Here is a 19,915-nt window from a genome sequence, read left to right on the forward strand (position 1 = left end):
TTCCACTTTGCCTGGCTAATTTTTGCATTTTTAGAAGAGATGGGGTTTCACTGTGTTGGCTAGGCTGGTCTTGAACTCCTGACCTCAAGTGATTCACCCTCCTCAGCCTCCCAAAGTGTTAGGTTTACAGCATGAGCCACCGTGCCCAGCCCTTTCATCCCATTTCTTACTCCTCTTGTCAATAGGTAGTTGACTTAGGGTTGGCCATCCCACCCTCAGGGTGGTGAGAAAAGCATGGCTGATGACCTGCCCAGAAGCATGACATAGTGGGGGCTCAGGAAGCAATTGTTTTGGGGAGGGGAGGTACGGGTTAAAAATAAAGATGTAAGGGCTCCTGGTGTTCTTAAGACTCTTTCTCAGTGATATCCAAGCATTACCTTTGACGTGGCTTTTTATGACTACTAGAGCTTTACATCTACATAATTTTCACTGGTTTATTGAATCTCTGCATCTTGTGCAAAATGTTATATTTTACCTTGTCTTGTTTTCTTGTCTTTTTTTTTGAGAGGGAATCTTGCTCTGTCACCCAGGCCGGGGTGCAGTGGCACGATCTCTACTCACTGCAACCTCTGCCTCCTGGGTTGAAGCGAGTCTTGTTTTTCAGCCTCCCAAGTAGCTGGGATTATAGGCAAGCGCCACCACGCCTGGCTAATTTTTGTATTTTTAGTAAAGATGGGGTTTGGCCTTATTGGTCAGGCTGGTCTCGAACTCCTGACCTCAGGTCATCTGCCTGCCTCGCCCTCCCAAAGTGCTGAGATTACTGTCCCTGGCCACTCTGTCTTGATTTGTATTGTATTTCATCTGTCAGTGCAGACCCACAGCCTAGGCTGGTGTGCAGTCACAGCTTTGTGCTGTTGTTCAGATGTTCGACCCCTGCTCCTGCACCTGGGACACTGTGTTTGCTCTTCTCTTTGCCCAGAACACATGCTCCCAACTTTTTGAGGCTCATGCCAGTTAGATGCCTCCCCCTGCCACCTCCAGTTCCTTTGCTCTGCTTTATATTTCATCACGGCACTGTGCACTGCTTGACCTAAAGTAATAATGCTTGGAAATCATTATTGCCTGTAGCTTCTGCAAGCATATTGCCTTCTGGCTGATGGGGGCTTAGTTTCCTCACCACTGTGTAAACCCTCAGGATCTGAGCAACAGTGCAGCACTGCGGGTGTTTCTTGACTGTTGAATTAATGGATCTGTTAAATGAGAAGGAGAGATGAGAGGGGTCAGTCAGTCCATTACAAAGTGTATTACTTGGGCTGCTATAATAAAGTACCACAGACTGGGTGGCTTAAACAACAGGAATTTATTTTCTCACACTCCTGGAGGCTAGATATTCCTGATTGAGGTCCAGCAGGACTGGTGTCTGGTGAGGGCCCTCTTCCTGGCTGGCAGACAACTGCCTTTCTACTGTGTCCTCACATGGTGGGGTGGGGACATGAGGTCTCTCTGATGTCTCTTTTATAGGCGCTATAATCCCATAATCAGGGGTCCTGTTCATAATTATGACTTCAGTCCTAATTAACTCCAAAAGGCCCTACCTCCTAGTACATCACACTAGTGTTTAGGGTTTCAGCATATGAATTGGAGCAGTAGGGGGACAAAAACATTGAGTCCATAAAGGAGGTATTTTCTTATTAGGGCAGATTGGATTGTCTTTATCCCTTTGTAACTAGGGCAGTCATAATAGTGAGTTTAGGGAAGACATGCACCCTGCTGAGACCTCCTGGCTCAGCTGTCTTCCTCTTCTTGGCCAGCTCCAGTTTGTTATTTTGGCCAGTGTCTTCAGCACACACTCCTGACTTGTAGGAAGCATGATTTGGTCAAGTTACCTCGGGACCAAGAAGGGTATTAAAAAGGTAGCTGGAACTCAGGAGGCTGAGGCAAGAGAATCGCTTGAACCCAGAAGGCGGAGGTTGCAGTGACCCGAGATCACGCCATTGCACTCCAGTGTGGACAAGAGCGAAACACTGCCTTAAAAAAAAAGGCAGCTGGAGTGGGGGAGTAGAAAAGAGAGATCTCTTTTTTCTAGCAGAATGCCAAGTGACAATTGTAGGAGGAGTGGTAGAATGAGAAAATCATCTCTTTAATAAGCAATCCATGTCATAACTGATGCTGGCAAGGATCATCAGTGGGTGCTAAACCTATTGGGCAAAATATTGTGGGGAAGCCAGGTGTTCTCTCAGTGTCCCCACAGAGTGCTTAATAAAAAATGCACCTTTGTGACAGCAAACTTTGGTTGCCACACCACCCTTATGTCATAAACATGGAGACAAATGGGCTCACAAAAGGTCTAAGCAGGTTTTGCCAAAGTGTTCAACCTGAATCTAATCATGAGGAAACAATCAGATAAATTTAGAGTGTGAGGTACCATAAAACTCCTGGATAGAACCCTCAAAAGTGCCAAGCTCAGGGAAACAGAAATATAGGACGGAACCACTCTAGATAAAAGGAGACCAAAGGAACGTGGCCACTCAGTAACAGCCCGTGGTCATGATTGAATTCTGTATTTAAAACAGCCCACTGCAAAGGACATTTTGAAGACAGTTGGGGCAATTTGAATCGGGTCATTATTAAATAAAACCACATATTACTGAGAGTGTGAAGGTATTGTGGTTATATAGGAGAAAGTCCTTGTTCTTAGAAGAAATGTACTGAAACATTTAGGGGTGAAGCATCGTGTCGGCAGCTGATTTTCACATACTTCAGAAAACATGTTCGTGAGTAGCTGGACAGAGAAAATAAAGCATGTGTGGCAAAATATTAAGAAGGGACTGATCTGGGTGGAGGATCTGGGCTCTTCATTGTACTGTTCTTTCAGCCTTACTGTAGGTTTGAAAATCTAATCTTTTAAGTAGAAGGTTAGGGTAAAAGACAATGGAATGGAAACCAGAGGAAGAGCAGAGGCCTAGCTTGGGAGGAGGACACGCAGCTCCTGCAGAGGGGCCCTGCAGGGCAGCACCACCGCCTCTCAGTGTGCACTGTCAGAAGGCCACTTTGTCGTCTTCCATACAATCCTGCTGGTACCCTCTCTGCCTCAGCAATACTCCTAGTCAACGTAGTCTCCCAGCTCCAAAATTCCTGAGAGAGAGAAGGGGAAGCTGTTGACTAAGCAGGGCTCCAGGCTGCCAGCTAGTCAGTGGATGGCTTCCTGTAAGCCAGATGCTAGCCTGTGTGCCCCTCAGCTGTGGAGCAGGGCCATCAGTGCAGCTCATGGCCATGGAGGCCTGCCCCTAGGTGAAGGCTATGGGCTGGGGCAGATGGCAAAGCCCCTGCTTACAAACAGGTCCAGTATAGTTGGCAGACATGATCTGTGCCACCATTTTTCTGATTATGTAAGTTGTAAGTTTTTCTGATTATGTAAGTCATAAATGTTTATCATAGAAATGTAGATGATAATGACAAGTATTTGTGAGGCAGTGATATAGAGCCTGGGCCGAGGGTCAAGAGTGGCTGAGTTCAGATCACCAGTGCTTACTGTGTGTCCTTGAATAAATGACTTCAGCAATCTGGGCCTCAGTATTCTCATCAATGGAGCTGCTAATAATACCAGCTTCATGTGGTGGCTGTGAGAATGAAATGAAGTAGCAGCTGTACTTGTCATGGTATAGGCACTTTAAACTTGTTGATGTTATTATTATTCTTAAAAGCCTAAAAGAAGCTTAAATAACCCCACACTCTGGTATGCTTCCTTCCTGTTTTTGCCTCTGGTAGTATTAATAGGATTATAGTGTATCCTTTTAAAAATATATAGTTTTATTTTGTTTTCCTCCTAATTAGCATTGTATCGTGCTTTCTCATATCATATGCTTCTTTGAAACATGAACTTAGAGTGGCAGGGTGTTCCCCAAGATGGACATTCTGCTGTTTTCTCTATAGTTTCAGAAGAGGAGCCCCCCCAAGACATGAGGGTCGTGCTCCCCCCAGAGGAAGGGATGGTTTTCCTGGTCCTGAAGACTTTGGTCCAGAGGAGAATTTTGATGCTTCTGAGGAAGCAGCCCGAGGACGAGATCTAAGAGGCCGAGGCCGGGGAACCCCGCGAGGTGAGCACGTCACTGAGGACACCTGGTCTGGAAGGAGAGGGTGCAGTGTGGTGGGTGTGCACACACTGGGGACAGTCTGAGTGCAGCACTGTTTGCTCTGTTGTGCAGGAGGAAGGAAGGGTTTACTTCCCACTCCTGACGAGTTCCCTCGCTTTGAAGGAGGGCGGAAGCCAGATTCCTGGGATGGAAACAGAGAGTCAGGTAAGGAAAGGCAACACTTGTTGGGTAACTCTAGATGAGCAGTTCACATAGTGAGTTCTGAGGGCCCTCGCAGGGGTGCACTGGGTCCCCTTTTACCAGCTCATGTCTCCCGGGGGGCTGGGCTATCTCCTGTCCCGCAGCTGCAGCGTATGATCTCAACAGGTAGAACACAGAACAGAAGAATCTGCCTGACATTACAGGGATCTGTCTGAGTATAAAACAGGACCGCTCTGTCTACGATATTGTTTATGGAGAATAAAGTTAAATGAATTAAAATGTTCTCAGTCTCAATTGCTAATATGGTAAATATCCACAGATGTAACTCCCATTAACAAGATGTTAGGGGTCCTCAGTAACTTGAGACTGTAAAGACATCTTGATACAATGCCTGAGAAGCATTTCTCTGAATCTTACCTACCCACCTTACATGAGGAGGCACCCTGATGTCCAGCTGGCTTACCCCCTAGCCTGTGGTGGGCATTCGGCATGAGTGAACAGCGGATGTTGAGTTGCTCCCCACTCTAAACAGTGTCATTCCCATCTGCTTTTGGTTGCACCGTGCTTTCCTGTAAGGAGATTTGTTTCCTGTTTCAGGGCCGGGTCATGAACATTTTCGTGATGCTCCCCGCCCTGATCATCCACCTCACGATGGTCATTCCCCAGCCAGCAGAGAACGCTCCTCTTCTCTCCAAGGCATGGACATGGCATCCCTACCTCCCCGAAAGCGCCCCTGGCATGATGGCCCAGGCACGTCTGAGCACAGAGAGATGGAGGCCCCAGGGGGCCCTTCTGAGGACCGAGGAGGCAAAGGTAAGAGCAGGCCGATGGAGGCCTTGCCTGCATTTGCTACACGTACCCTCACGGCCTGGGCTGTGCAGAGGCACGTGCTCACAAATGTAGTGCCAGTGCCACACGAGCTGTCATCCGGTGGACTGCAACTTGGCCCCACACACGACTCCAGTTGCCTCCAGGAATCCCTGTTCACTTGAGGTTTTAATTCAGCCCTCTGCCAAGATGCCCCAGTACTCTCTGCTGGGCTTGCTACCTGGGAGCCCTGTTCTCATTGGCAGTCTGCCCTCCATGAAGGCTGCTTGGAACCCTCAAGGGCTCTCAGAGGGAGGGGAAGAGTTGGCCTCTCCTGGGTGCTCTGTTGGTTTTTTCAGCCTGGGTCTAGAGGAACACCGTTTGTGCCCAAGGTCACAAAGACTTTGGGAAACATGGTCTATGGGCAGTATTTCCAGGGACATAGTAGATTATCTCCCCAGTTGGAAACTGGAGCTTTATTTTATAGGCAGCACTAACTTTAGTAAGAATAGTCGCCTGTGAGGGCTGACTACAACTCTGTTTGCAGGACAGTGGGGCAGGTGCATAGGCTTCCGGGAAGGCTGCTCCTGCGTGCCCCAGCTTGTGCATTGCTTCTGGAGTTAGCCTGTCTGTATGGACAGTCCTTCTGGCACAGAGTTCTGCCATTTGGCCTTTTTGGTTGTTTTTGGAGACATAATCTTACTCTGTCACTCAGGCCAGAGTGCAGTGGTGTGATCTCCGACTCCCAGGTTCAAGTGATTTGTGTGCCTCAGCCTCCAGAGTAGCTGGGACTCTAGGTGTGTGCCACCATACCTGGCGAATATTTGTGTTTTTAGAGAGGTGGGGTTTTGCCATGTTGGCCAGGCTGGCTTCAAACTCCTGGCCTCAAGTGATCCACCTGCCTTGGCCTCTCAAAGTGCTGGCATTACAGGCATGAACTACCATGTCTGGCCTGCCGTTTGGTCTAGATAGTTGTTTTTCTCAACAAAACCCTCAGAAATTACCTCATGTATCATCAGTAGATCTCCCTGCATAAACACACTGTACTACTAGCCCGTGTGCCATGACCTTGGCTGACTTTCTTGGGCACTCGGCACACCGTGGTTAGGTCCCTCTGGCCAAGGACATGCGGTTAGCGTGGGAATGACGCAGTAGCTGACACTCTACCCAGCTGCCCTCAGGTGGGCTGAAGCTGCACTTCGTAATAAAAGAAGCCAAGATTGTTCCTTTGGCTGTCTCTCCCAACTTCACCTCAGCTAGGTTCATATTCTATTACAAAATAAATATAAGAGAGAGGACAGCTGGCAATAGTCTGAGAGTGCATTATAGGAGATGTGACCAAATCCTATCATTTCCTGAGGAAAACAATCTTACAAGGTAGAATTTTTTTTCTTTTGTTTTTAAAAAAAATATTCTCAAGCTCCAACAGAATGAAATAATTTTAATAGTACTTCAACTTTTGCGTGTACAAGTCTGAAGCAAGTTAAGCTATCCCTGGGTGATATAACATGAAAGCCAATGTATTGTGGGTTTTTTGTGCTTTTTGTTTTTTCAAGAAATATTTTATTTTACTAATTACGAAAAGGAAACCAAAAGTGCCGCATGTCATGGGACAGTCACAGAGAATACTTATCCTAGTTGGAGCACATTTTATTAACATCAACAGCATGTCCTTCCAAAGTTAAGTCAGTGTATTCAAACCTTCCCTCAGCATACTCTGGTGGCTAGGAGCAGGTAGACACTCACGATAGCCTGGGACATGGCCCAGGAGCGTGGTGCGGGTCTCCCTGAAGGTGCTCCACACTCATCTCCTGGCTTCCCGTCGTCCGTCACACAGCCCTGGGGATAATCTAGCTGATGTTCAGCCCACAGCCATGAGCCAGGAACAGAGTAAACAGGAACAGGCTCAGGAAAGGGTAGAGGCACACCTTTCAGTGCTCTGAATACCACTGCCAGTCTCCCCGACACTCACCAGAAGTGATCCACTGTCATCAGAGAGTAGAAGTTTGTACTGGGAGTTGTTGACAATACAATGTCCCATCTGAAATTTTCTTTGTTTCAGGCCGAGGGGGCCCAGGACCTGCCCAGAGAGTGCCCAAATCCGGGCGTTCCAGCTCCTTAGACGGAGAGCACCACGATGGATACCACAGAGATGAACCTTTCGGGGGCCCTCCAGGCAGTGGCACCCCGTCTCGAGGCGGCCGGAGTGGCAGTAACTGGGGTAGAGGGAGTAACATGAACTCTGGCCCACCGAGGCGAGGAGCTTCTCGGGGTGGTGGAAGGGGTCGGTAGAAGTTGGAACTGAGTAACCTGAAGCCTCTCTGGACAGTATTTAAGAACTTGTGGACTTACCAAGAGAAACAAAAGGAAGCCTGCACCATTGTAGCCCTGAACTCTTTTCTGGGCACCTGAATCCCAGGAACCCTCAATGAGGTCTTCAAGATGAAGAGACTGCTGCCGGCCACCAGCGTGGCTGGCCTTGTCCTGTCCTGTCCTGTCCCCCTCATTGCCCCAACTCCCATGTTGTTTTGTGAAGATAAAAAAGCTGGGATCTTTTTTTTTTTTTTTTTTTAAGTGTCACAAGACATGGGGCACGTCCACAAATTTAAGTTCCTGTCCATTTGGAAATTTGTTTCTATGTGTACAGTTTGTCAGAGAAAAACATAAAGTTTTTGTATGAATACAGAATGTGATTTACGCAAGAATTAACAGAAAACTAGTTGTGGAGTGCTTGCCTTAAGGAAATCTTTGGTTTCCATCGCATCCCATCTGCCAAGGAGTGCACAATTGAGCATATTAACTGCCAGGTCATTTAAATTAATCCCAGCTGTGAACTTTGTGGCTTTCAACAAATTGTGTTACACCATTTTGGTGATCGAGTGAGAAAGTCTTGAAAACTACTCGAATGTAGTTTGTAGTAGGTTCAAATTTTTACTCAGACTTGCCCTGACAGATGGAAAATTATACTCTGAAGAGAAAATGCAATCTTCTGGCTGTTCAGTGAGGGAGCTCCCCCTTGGATGTATCTCCTAGGAATCACTGTTTAGATTTGAATCTGCTTAATCAGAAATCCAGTCACATGCCCTTTAGATAACTTTAAATCACACATGGAGTTGATAAGAAATGGACCAAAATAGCTCCTAAAACAATTTTGCAACACTTAATCTTCCTCTTCCATACTAGTTATGTGAAAATAGGGCAGGGCATGCTTCTAACTCATAGTAAGCCAGACACATCTTGTCCATGGGAAATTCTTTGTTTGAAATAAACATAACATTTGGTCCAGTTTGGGTTGGAAGCCAAAAATTCAGTTTATTATACATACCCCATGATACTTTCTATACTGACCTTTATTTTGGTTTTACATGGAAGCTTTTATTATTAAAAGGACTGTCCTATGGCCACCTTAACATTTCATTACATTGACAGCTTTACTTTGGCATCAGTCGGATTTATTTGGCAGATTTAGTAGTGCTTGGTTTCTTTTTTTCTTGAGACAGGCTCGCTCCATCACCCAGCTTGGAGTGCAGTGGTGCAATCATGCCTCACTACAGCCTCAACCCTGCCTCAGCTTCCCTGTAGCTGGGACCACAGGCGCACACCACCATGCCCAGCTAATTTTTTTGTATTTTTGGTAGAGATGGGGTTTCACCATGTTGCCCATGCTGGTTTCAAACTCCTGGGCTCAAGCAATCCACCCACTGTGGCCTCCCAAAGTGCTGGGATTGCAGGGGTGAGCCACAGCAACTGGCCACTGGTGCTGGAAGTTTCAGTGGTCGCTTAGAAAAGGGATACTGACATAGTTTAACAATATATAAAGATCTAACCGGTTCTCTATGAACGTAAAAAACAGCAAAAGCTAATTGATTTCTGTGGAGAAAATGTCAGCCATGCACGCTGCTTTTCAGTGTTACAATCTAGAGGCTGAGTATTATTACTATTTTTTCACTTTGAAATTACAGCTTATTTATCAGCACCTCACCATAAACATATTAGGAGTCCCAAGACTGCTTTAGGTTATGGGTATTTCTTCACTCACCCCTAACCGGTATAGCTTAGAGCGAAACTGCAGTCAAATTTCAAGAAACTAAAACTGGATCCAGAGAACCCATATCAAGATTAGACATCTTTTCCTGAGATTCTAGTGTAAAGAATTTCATTATTTTGGGCTTTAACTTTAAAAATATAGTATCAGTAAGCAGATAACCAGATCACATTTAAAAAAATTTCATTTTACCATTTAACTCTACTGGACTTGACAGATCACACTTTGAGAAGAAAACAAAAACCTCTATATTACTTTTATTAAATATATATATATATCCTTTAAAAACATCACTGTCAGAATAGATACTAGATGTTGTGACTTGGAGCTTATAAAAACTGTATTTTCAATGTTTGAATTGAGAAAAAATATTTTGAGACAGTCTCATTCTGTTGCCCAGGCTGGGGTGCAGTGGTACACTGCAGCTCACTACAGCCCCGACCTTCTGGGCTCCAGCGATCTTCCCACTTCAGCCCTGCCCTGAGTAGCTGGGATCACAGTTGTGCTCCACCACAGCTGGCAACGTTTTTAAACATTTTTTTGTGGAGATGGAGTTTAACTATGTTGCCCAGGCTGGTCTTGAATTCCTGGCCTCAAGTGACCTCCTGCCTTGACCTCCCAAAATGCTAGGATTACAGGTGTGAGCCAACAGCTGAGAAATGTCAAAATTTTAAGTGTTTACAAAATAAACATTGTAAAAATTGTAAAACCCCCAACGATTGCAAATTCTAGAGAAATTTAAAACTAGAACAGAAATTTAGGGGACTAGAAAGAGCAGCCAATGGCATAAGTCTTTATAACTGAAAAAATAAATCATCCTGAAAATACTGCATTTGCTTTCTCAAGAGCAGCCTTTTGAGGTAGGTAACCTTGTTTACTGACAGGGAACAAGGCAGTGTTCTTGACCAAAACTCAGGGTGGGTAGCCTGCAAGCCTACAGTGTGAATGCTGGCCACTTGTGTCACTTCTTGGGACAGGGCTTAGGGACCTGACTTAGGAAAACACATTTTGGGGTTGGAGGGAGCAGCAGCACTGCAGGACAGACACCCTGTGAAGGCAACACTGGGATCCAGCTCAGTAAGATCATTATTTGCAAACTGTGCAAGCCAGTGCACAGAAAAAGTAGTGGTCCTCAACCTCAGGGAACACAGAATCACCTGTGGCGCTTTAAAAAGGTTCTGATGCATCCGAGTCACGGCACCAAGAAGAAAAAAATAAAGAAAAAAAGGTTCTGATGCCTGGGACCTAGTTCCCACGTTCTGACTGCATTGATCTGGAGGTGTGGCTCTTCAAGTAACTGATAAGCAGTCAAGTGTGAGAACCACTGGCACAGAATGTTTATATTCCAAATATATTCTACTTCCTAGTGTATTGCTACTGACAAGACGTAGTTTTCTGGACTCAAGAGTGTTAGGCTCATACTGGCAATAAATTAAGGTAGGTAAAAGTAAGTGCTGAACCTAAAATGAAGGAAACGGCAATTAGATATGAAAAGCATCTTAAGATCGGCCTGCGAATTGTAAACTAGTTTACAAAGCAGACCATAAAGTGAAGAGTAATTCGAGCTTGTAGAAATCCATGCTTTCCACCAGATACAGGAATTCCGGACGTAGAATTATCTTCCTATTTGCAGGATTTCTTCCGAGACCGCTATGCATGTACGTGCCCCTTCCTGGATCCCACGCTTCTTGGGGCAGGAAATTTCTTTGGTCCATCGCTTTCGACGTGAAATACAGAACTAATTTTCCCTTCATGTTATCAGGCACTATTTTATGATGGCGTTAACTGAAGAAAAAGCCCAAGATAAACCATCTTAAATAAGTACTTTTAAAAGTCCAGTGGCTGAATTCGGTGTTTAATCTGATACCCTTCCGGATTCGCTGACACGGAAGCATGAGATAACAACTTCCAAGTCTCGGTATAGTCAAAACAACAAAGTACCGTCACCAACCTACATCTACCACTGGATTTTTAAATGACAAAACAGCCTGAGAAAAGAACAGCTAATTCGAAGAAAAGCCATTTTTCTTTACTCAGCCGAACCTAAGACCACAGCTACTTCGAGAGCAACTTAATAACCGTCTCATATCCTGTCACCAGTTCAATGACAAAATCTCCAGAGCACGTTCCGAGTCCAGCACAAGACGCTGACATTCAAGAGCTCCCGACGCTGCTGTCGCCTCCCGTGCCAGCAGCCGCTCCCAACTTAGACTCGCAGGCGGTCGCGGAAGGGCCTTCGCCGCGGGGTCCCGACACCCGCGTGCAGTCCTCGGCTCTGCGGGCGCTGGCTCCGCGTCCTTCCCAGGTGGCGCGGGCGCGAGGTCCTCACACGGGCAGAGCCTTGGAGAGGCCGGCGCCGCGGCTCAGGCGACCCAGCGCGAGGCGCAACGCCGTGCCGCCGCCCCAGGGCAGCAGCCCGACCAGCGCGGCCAACAGTGCGGCCACCTGCGCGCCCGCGCCCAGCACCGTGAGCAGCGTGCTCCGCAGGCTCAGCGCCGCAAATAGCGTGGCGCCCAGCGCGGCCCCGTAGAGCAGCGCGGGCCGCGACGGCGCCTCTTCGCAGCGCAGCAGGCGCCCGCACGCCGCGCCGCCCCGCAGCAGCGCGCCTCCCGCCAGAGCCAGCGCCGAGCCCAGCGACCAGAGCAGCGCGAACTTGCGCGCGCGCAGCAGCAGCACCGGCGCGTAGAGCGCGGCCAGGCCGAAGCAGAGTGCCGCCAGCAGCAGGCACCCGCCGCCCGCCGCCAGCCGCTGCCCGCGCGTCACGCTCGGCAGGCACGCCGGGCCCGCAGCCGCCGACTCCGTCGAGCTCCGCGACCACGCCCAGCGCAGGCTCGCGCGGCCCAGCCACGCCCCCGCCGGCCCGTCTCCGGGCTCCTCCGCCTTCCCCGCGGCAAGTAACGGCTCCGTGGCCGCCTGGCCGCCCGCTTTCCCCTGCGCCAGGTACTCCTGCAGCTGACGGTGGAGGTCCGCCATCTTGGGTAAGGCGGTAGCTGGAGGAAAAAGCTACCGCTCATTTCCGGCCCTCCCCTGCCGCGGACGGAAGCGGCTCCGCCTTCGGGCGGCAATTGGTCGGCCGCGGCGAAAGGGGCAGGGCCGCAGCACTCGCGGAGGCGGGTGCTTCCTCGGCAGACCTCTGCTGTGTCCCGGAATACCGCGGGCTTGCGTGCTGCCAATCCGCCTTCAGTCGCCCTCCCATTCCCTGACCCTCTTCTTTGTCCCGAGTAGGAGTCCTTACGGTCTGGCTAAGTCCTGCCAGCATTAAGTTAGTTGGAAGGCCAGGGTGGATGTGGCTCTACGGGGGCACAAGAGGGTCCCTTCTGCTGATGGAAATGCCCTACGGCCTGTCCGCGTCTACCGTGGCGGTGATGTCGTGCTAGTTTTGCAACATGGAGGAATGGGTAAAGGGTACACAGGATCTCTCTTGTTTCTTACAACTGAACACAAACTTAGAGTGATCTCAAAATAAAAATTTAAAAAGTTCACACTTGTGTGACTCAGGTGGTTTGTTTTTTGGGAACGTCGCGTCCTGATTTGTCATTTCACTTTTAGTAATAGTGACCATCCTGATCACTTACCATGGGGTTGATAAAGGAAAGATTGACCCCCACCATGCTCAGCCTGCTTCTCTATTCGGTTCTCAGTTTCGGCCACAGACCTGGCAACATCCTTGACTCCTTTGCGCCCCGTGTCCAAGACTCGGTGCTGCTGTCCTGTGTTCGGTGTCACTCTTGTGCTCTGGACAGCGCCACGCCCAGGTTTCCTGACTTATCGTCAGGTCACTCAGACAAGCTGCCCCCGCCCCACGCTAGGCCAATCTTGATCTCTTCTCAGGCCACACCTACGTGCCCTGCTCTTTCTCAGAGCCTCCAAGCAGGTGTCTGCCTGAGATTCCTTTCACATTACATTCCTCCAGGCTTCCCTGGGCTTCTCTCTCCAGCTACCTTCACAGCTCCCCTCACCACCTTGTCTTCCTCTGGGTGGCCCTGTGTCCTTTGTCCTCTGCCCTAGGAGAATGGCTTCCTGTGGTTTGGCTTCTCAGCCTTTCCATCCCCTGTGTAACTAATCTCCCCCACTAAATTCCTTTTCATGGTCTTTGTTTTCTTGGTTTCATCCTGACAGATATAATTCGTTTTCGGAATACATTCTGATTTGTTACCTCACTTGATAATAACAGTGACCGTCCTGATCACTTAGCATGGGCTAAACCATTAGGATGACTACCATCAAAACAAAATAACAAACACACCAGAAGGTTACAAGTGCTGTCAAGAATGGAGGAATTGGAAGCCTTGTGCACTGTTGGTGGGAATGTAAATGCTACAGCCGCTGTGGAAAACAGTATGGAAGTTCCTGAAAATAAATACGCGTGCGCACACACACACACAAATACATATATGTGTGTATGTGTATATATAATTACAATCTGATCCAGCAATTCCACTCTGGGTATATACCCCAAAGAATTGAAAGCAGGGTCTCGGAGATTTGTACAACTCTTCACAGCAACGCTATTCACATCAGTCAAGAGGTGGAAGCCACCCAAGTGTCCATCAGCAGATAAATAAAATGTGATATATGCATACGATGGACTATCATTCAGCCTTAAAAAGGAAGGAAATTCTAACACATGGGTGAACCTTGAGGACACTATGCTCAGTGAAATAGGCCAGCCACAGAAAGAAACAATACTGCATGGCTCCTCTTCTATGAGGTACTTAGAGTCAAATACACAGAGCTAGAAAGTGGACTGGGGACAGGAATGCCCATCAGTGTTGTTACCTAATCATTTGTGCAGCTACCATATAGAAAAGGCAGGACTGTGCTGCTCATTTTATAGGTGAGGGAAATAGAAATACCAAGAAGTAAAGTGACCTACCCAAGGTAACCTACAAAATTGACAAGAGGGCAGGGTTAGGTTGATTTCTGGTTTCTAGCCTTGTGGGCTTCCCATTGCAGAAAGAGGCCTTCGCTGGGAGTCCCTCTGTGTGAGCCCTGGATGAGCTTTCTGCTCTGGTTTGGTTGCAGAGAGGGAAGATCATAACAAAACCCTCCCTTCCCCAGCACTGCAGCAAAACTCACCCTAACCATCTGAACTTGCTTCCCTGTCTCCCTTGAGGCCCTTCAAACAGGTCTTCACTCCACCGTGCCAGAAAATTATTCATCACAAAATCGCCAGACGCTATTGCCAAGTCTGGTGAGTTTCAGTCCTCAGCCCCAGCTTGGCTGTCCCTCCTCCTGAGTCCTCAGTGTGGCCGTGCCTGGGGTATCTCCTCTTTTCTCTCTTGGCATCCTCTCCCCAGCCTGTGTTGTTAAAACCATCTGTGTGCAGAGCCTCCCCACTTCTCCACCAGGCATCTAATAGGTGCCCTGGAGGTGATATGTGGAACCAGACACTTCACTCCTGACTTCCCCTCCTCATCCCCCAAAACCTGTAGCTACCACCTCCTTCCCCATCTCAGTAAATCGAATCCCATCAACAAGTCCCACCAGCTCTACCTTGGAAACAGATCCAGTACTAGCGCATTCTCTCCTCCACCACTAACCCCACATCTGGGCACCCGCCTTCATCCCACCACAGTGCCTGGTTTTTTGAGGGGTTTTTCTTTTTGAGACGGAGTTTCACTCTTGCTGCCCAGGCAGGAGTGCAGTGGTGCGATCTCAGCTTACTGCAACCTCTGCCTCCCAGGTTCGAGCAATTCTCCTGCTTCAGCCTCCCAAGTAGCTGGGATTACAGGTATGTGCCACCATGCCCGGCTAATTTTGCATTTTTAGTAGAGATGGGGTTTCTCCACATTGGTCGGGCTGGTCTTGAACTCCCGACCTCAGGTGATCGGCTTGCCTCGGCCTCCCAAAGTGCTGGGATTACAGGTGTGAGCTCCCTCCCTCTTCCCCCTCCCTCCTTCCCCCCTCCCCGCCTCCCTCCTGCCCCTCCCCCTCCCCTCTTTCCCTCCTTCCTCCCCCACTGCCCTCTTCCCTCCTCCCCTCACCCTCTCTCCCTCCCTTCTTTCCCTCCTTCCCTTGCTCCCTTCCTTCTTTTTTCATTCCTTCCTTCCTTCCTTTTCCTCCTTCCCTCCTTCCCTCCCTCGCTTCCTTTCCTCTCTCCCTCCCTCCCATCCTTCATTTTGAGCCTGTCCTTCCTTCTGAACTCCGTTTATAGTGGACATTGATATAGATGGAGAGGCAAAGGAGCCAGACTCACACAAATGCAACAGGGCCCTGGAAGGGTTTTTTTAAAAAAATTTCTTGTTCTGAAACCCTATTCTGTGTTCCTCTGTGTGGTGCTCAATGGCCTTGTCCCTGAGGGGGAAGCCTGGCTTTTCAGGAGCTTCAGATTTCACCGCCTCAGCACCAGGCAGAAGCTGGCCTCAGCTCTCACAACTGCATCTGCAAATCCTGGGCAGGGGTTTCTTGGAGGCCTGCGTCCTCCCTCACACTCTTGTCGAACTTGAGCACAAGGCTGGGGAGGCCCCAGCTCCACCTCCCCCAGGGGAAGGGACCAGAGCCAGCCTTTTCTTCTACTGAGGTCTTTCACCTTGACTTAAGGAAGCGGTACCCTTTGCAGCAAGTCCTGTCCCACCTGCAGGAAACACTATTTTCCCCCAGAGCCCAGCAAGTGTTATCCACATTTCTTTTGAGAAGTTTCGAGTGGTGTCTCCCTCCCTCCCGTCTGCCAGGGCCCTCTCTGTTCAGCTGGGTTTACTTGTTCCCTGCCAAGCCTCCTCCTGAACTATGTTCTCCCTTCAGTGTGGTGGGTCAGCCAACGCCAACTGGCCCTTCATTTTCGAGACAAGATCTTGCTCTGTTGCCCAGGCTGGAGTGCAATGGCATGATCTTGGCTCATTGCAACCTCTGCCTCCCGGGTTCAAGCGATTCTCCCACCTCAGCCTCCTGAGTAGCTGGGACTACAGGCACATGCCACCATTTTTGTAAAGACAGGGTTTCCACAGGTGGCTCAGGTGCACTCGACCTTCAGAGCTCAAGTGATCTGCCTGCCTCAGCCTCCCAGAGTGCTGGGATTACAAGCATAAGCCACCATGCCTGGCCCACCAGTACCCCTTTTCAAAACTGAAATCTAGTCATGTTCTCTTTGCCTAATATTCTTTAGCGGCCCCTTGTCTCTTACAGAATAAATTCTAATTCTCTGCCTGCCACCCAGCCTTCTAGGCCCTGCCTTAGGCCCCTGTGGCTCTTCCTGAAGCTCTGTGGGGTCCTTCTGGGCCTAGCAGTTTGGAGACTCCCTTCTTCTGTGGTTTTGCTGAGCCTGAGCTCTCTGTTGGGTGGAAGCCTGTCTACTGCTCCTTCCCCTCCCTCTCCCATGCTTCCTCTTCCTCCAGGTCACCTACCTCAGGGCCCACACAGCCCTGTCACTGGTGACATTGCCAATGCCTTGAGGAGTTTTGTTATCAAGTAAATGGGTTCACTGCGCAATGCACAGCAAAGCCAGTGACAACGGTACCAGCTCTTGAGAAAAGAAGGGCTTTATTGCAAAACTGACCAGCAAGGAGGCAGGAGCTGGGCTCGAATCTGCCTCCCCAATTTGAGGTCTGGGGCAAGCTTTAAGGGATCAGAGGGCAAGGGATTTTGGAATGTTGACTTGGCAGGGTCTGATGGTGGGGGAGGCTTCAAATTTGCCCATTTATGGATAGATTTGTTAAGGCAGATTTGAGCCCTAGTCTCCCAGGCCAATGAACCCCTTCTTCTGAAAGATGTCTGTGTTCAGGTTCCAGTCCCATCCTGGTCTTCTTGATTCCAAGGGGAGGAGTTATTGGTTCCGGGTGTGGTTAGGGACCCAAGCATGTTCCACTGCACATGCCCGGGCTACATGGCTTGCAGCTTTGGCTCTGTTGTGCCTTCAAAGCAATGCCACATTCTGTCATCAACAAGGTAGGCCCAGTATGGGCTGGTCTCACAGTTACAGTTTCTCCTTTTATGTATTCATTTTGTAAAGAATGCCTAAGTGCTTGCGTGGTGGTCTTCTCATGTCTCATTTCTCTGCGTTCTGCATCCCAGCCCAGTCACTGTCATCATTGCCTTGGCTTTTCCAGGTGACTCTGAGTTGTGTGGCTCAGGCTTTGTGGCAAGTGTTGGCTCACCCGGCTGATTCACCAGGGCGCAGTCACTGTCTGGGCTGGTGGCCTGGCCCTGGTGAGCTTCCTCAGGCAGCGTGCCGAAGCACTTGCCACAAAATGATGCCTTCTGCCCCACCACCTTGGCGGCAGCAGAGCCTCTCTGTGGCCACGGGCCCACAGAGCTTCTGCACTGAAGGAGATGCTCCGGCCAAGGCCATGCTGTGACCAGCAGCCACATGTAGCCTCTGCACCTGCAGGGCAGCTGAAGAACTGAATTTTAAATTTTAATTAACTGTAGTTAATTCATTATTTATATTGAATTATATTTAAAACACATAATGCACCCACGTTATATGTAACAAACACAATATACTATTAATATATATTTATCAGAGCCACTTGTAGCTACTGTATTCCCAGTGCCCCCTGGAGTGTGTTGGAGATAGAGGGCGCGGTTGCCGTCACCAAGCTGCGGGCACTTGGTGCTGAGGGCGAGTAAGCTGCTGCTTGAGCGCTGGTGGCGCGCGCGTGCGGCTGGGGATGCGCTGGTTCCGCTAGGGGCGCTGGCGGAAGGTTGGGCTCCGGGACGCGGGGGGCGGCGGGGGGCGGCGGGGGGCGGCGGGGGCGGCGGGGGCGGCGGGGGCGGCGGGCCCTCCCCCGGTTGTCTCCTTGCTCGTCCTGGGGAAACTGAGGACTCACACGCCCTCCCACAGAAGCGTCTGACGCAGGGGGCCTCCCAGGATGCCTCGCTTGCCCCAGGGCTTGGCAGCGTCGGCTTGCCCGGCTGGCACCGCCTGTCCCGCTCTCCAGGGTCCTGGCTCCTCCGCCCCGCGCGGGCCTGACCCGGGCGCGGGCCGCTCGCAGGCGCTTTTGGCTGCAGCCCTCCCCGGCCAGATTAGATTAGAAAATCGCTAAAGGGATCCTGCTCTGATTGCCTCAGAGTTAAATAAGCACCTTATATAAATGGAATAATCCCGAATTTTTCAGAAGCTAGAGAAATGTAACTTCTAATACTGTCAATGGTCAACAAGGAAAAGAGAATTATTTTTATGAAAACTAACTCAGAGGCTGGGCGCGATGGCTCACACCTGTAATCCCAGCACTTTGGGAGGCTGAGGCACGCGGATCACTTGAGGTCAGGAGTTCGAGACCAAACCGGCTAACATGGTGAAACCCCGTCTCCACTAAAAACACAAAAATTAGCGTGGCGTGCTGGCGGGCGCCTGTAATCCCAGCTACTGCGGAGGCTGAGGCAGAATTGCTTGAACCCAGAAGGCGGAAGTTGCAGTGAACCGAGATTGCCCCACTGCACTCCTCCCTGGGAGAGAGACTGAAACTCTGCCTCAAAAACAAAAACAAAAAAACTGACTCAGAAATGTTTTAAGAATTCAAAATCTTGGTATTTAGACAAATGTGAGTGGCTTAATATTTTTGGTTTAACAAAAACAGCTGTGGGCCAGGCACAGTGACTCATGCCTGTAATCCCAGCATTTGGAGAGGCTGAGGCCAGCAGATCATGAGCTCAGGAGTTCGAGACCAGCCTGGCCAATATGATGAAACACCATCTCTACAAAAATACAAGAAATTAGCCGGGCACGGTGGCATGTGCCTGTGGTCCCAGCTACTGGAGAGACTGAAGTGGGAGGACTGCTTGAGCTGGGGAGGTCAAGGCTGCAGTGAGCCTAGACCCCACCACTGCACTCCAGCCTGGATGACAGAATGAGACCCTAACTCAAAAAAAAAAAAAAAAAAAAAAAGAAAAGGCAAGAAAATAAAACCCATGTAGAAAGGGTAATTTCTTTACAATTATTTTCCTTCTTCGTTGATTTTAAACAAACATTTAAATATTTTATTGTCAGTTTGAAATGAATAGCCAAATAGTTTCTCAAAATTTGACTTCTGTCTTAAGTGGTTACATCTCTTGATAATTTTGCTTTTCACCTTCCCAATACTGAGTCCCAATGTAAAGTAAAATAAGATAAAATTCCCCAGGTTTTATCTGGAATGCATTTTTGAGAATGGCATTCATTTGGGATAACTTTGATGTCTAAACCGTCTTTGAATTTCCCAGAGGGCCCCTGAAAACCCTTGTTGTCTACTCTTTGAAAATGGGGTTAATCATGTTTATAATTATTTTGTCAAAATGAGTTTATTATCTCATTTTGCCGGATGCAGAAACAACTGAATTTCCCTGTCAGTTGCACTATTGTTGTAATGAACTGTCATCTAGTCTTCTGTATTCGAAAATTATCTGGCTCCATAAGGAATTCTGCTTTTCTATTTTTCTCATAAGTTATCTATAATTAATAACAATTTAGTAGACTACACTTTTTAAAACAGAAATGAACTGTTTGTAAAATGATTTCTTTCTGCCTGACCCCTCTATAATTCAAAACGCTTACTAAGTATTCTTATTTTCATGGAAATGTAAGTTACTGTCATAAATTCAGTAAGAATATGTCCCTCTTGTTAATGGGAAATAGTTGGAAACATTGGTGACAACCAAGGACTTGTTTGGTATGTCATATTTGAGGATGATGTTCATTTAATCAGATATGACCGGATAATTTTTTTTTTTTTTTTTTTTTTTGAGACAAAGTCTTGCCCTATGGCCCAGGCTGGAGAGCAATGGTGTCATCTTGGCTCACCACAACCTCCACTTCCTGGGTTCAAGCAATTCTCCTCCCTCAGCCTCCCAAGTTGCTGGGACTACAGGTGTGTGCCACCATGCCCAGATAATTTTTTGTGTTTTTAGTAGG

At 48.7% G+C, this 19,915-nt stretch overlaps 2 protein-coding genes across 3 annotated transcripts in view; one reads left to right on the forward strand and one right to left on the reverse strand.

Moving 5' to 3' along the window:
- Positions 1 to 7,758, forward strand: part of WDR33 (WD repeat domain 33) — a 110,144-nt gene extending 102,386 nt beyond the window's left edge. For both annotated transcript variants that reach the window (XM_035304136.3, XM_002749232.6), the window contains exons 19-22: positions 3,874 to 4,037; positions 4,146 to 4,238; positions 4,833 to 5,048; positions 7,105 to 7,758. In XM_035304136.3, coding sequence (XP_035160027.1) covers positions 3,874 to 4,037; positions 4,146 to 4,238; positions 4,833 to 5,048; positions 7,105 to 7,334 — 703 coding nt within the window. In that variant the 3' untranslated portion in view covers positions 7,335 to 7,758. The remainder of the gene's footprint in view (positions 1 to 3,873; positions 4,038 to 4,145; positions 4,239 to 4,832; positions 5,049 to 7,104) is intronic.
- Positions 7,759 to 8,328: 570 nt separating this feature from the next.
- Positions 8,329 to 12,092, reverse strand: SFT2D3 (SFT2 domain containing 3). Its single transcript, XM_078327028.1, has one exon. It carries the CDS (start codon positions 12,058 to 12,060, stop codon positions 11,413 to 11,415), a length of 648 nt encoding a protein of 215 aa, XP_078183154.1. The 5' UTR covers positions 12,061 to 12,092; the 3' UTR covers positions 8,329 to 11,412.
- Between the last annotated feature and the right edge of the window lie 7,823 nt (positions 12,093 to 19,915).

Source organism: Callithrix jacchus, chromosome 6 (genome assembly GCF_049354715.1).
Source record: "Callithrix jacchus isolate 240 chromosome 6, calJac240_pri, whole genome shotgun sequence".
NCBI classification, from domain to species: domain Eukaryota; kingdom Metazoa; phylum Chordata; class Mammalia; order Primates; family Cebidae; genus Callithrix; species Callithrix jacchus.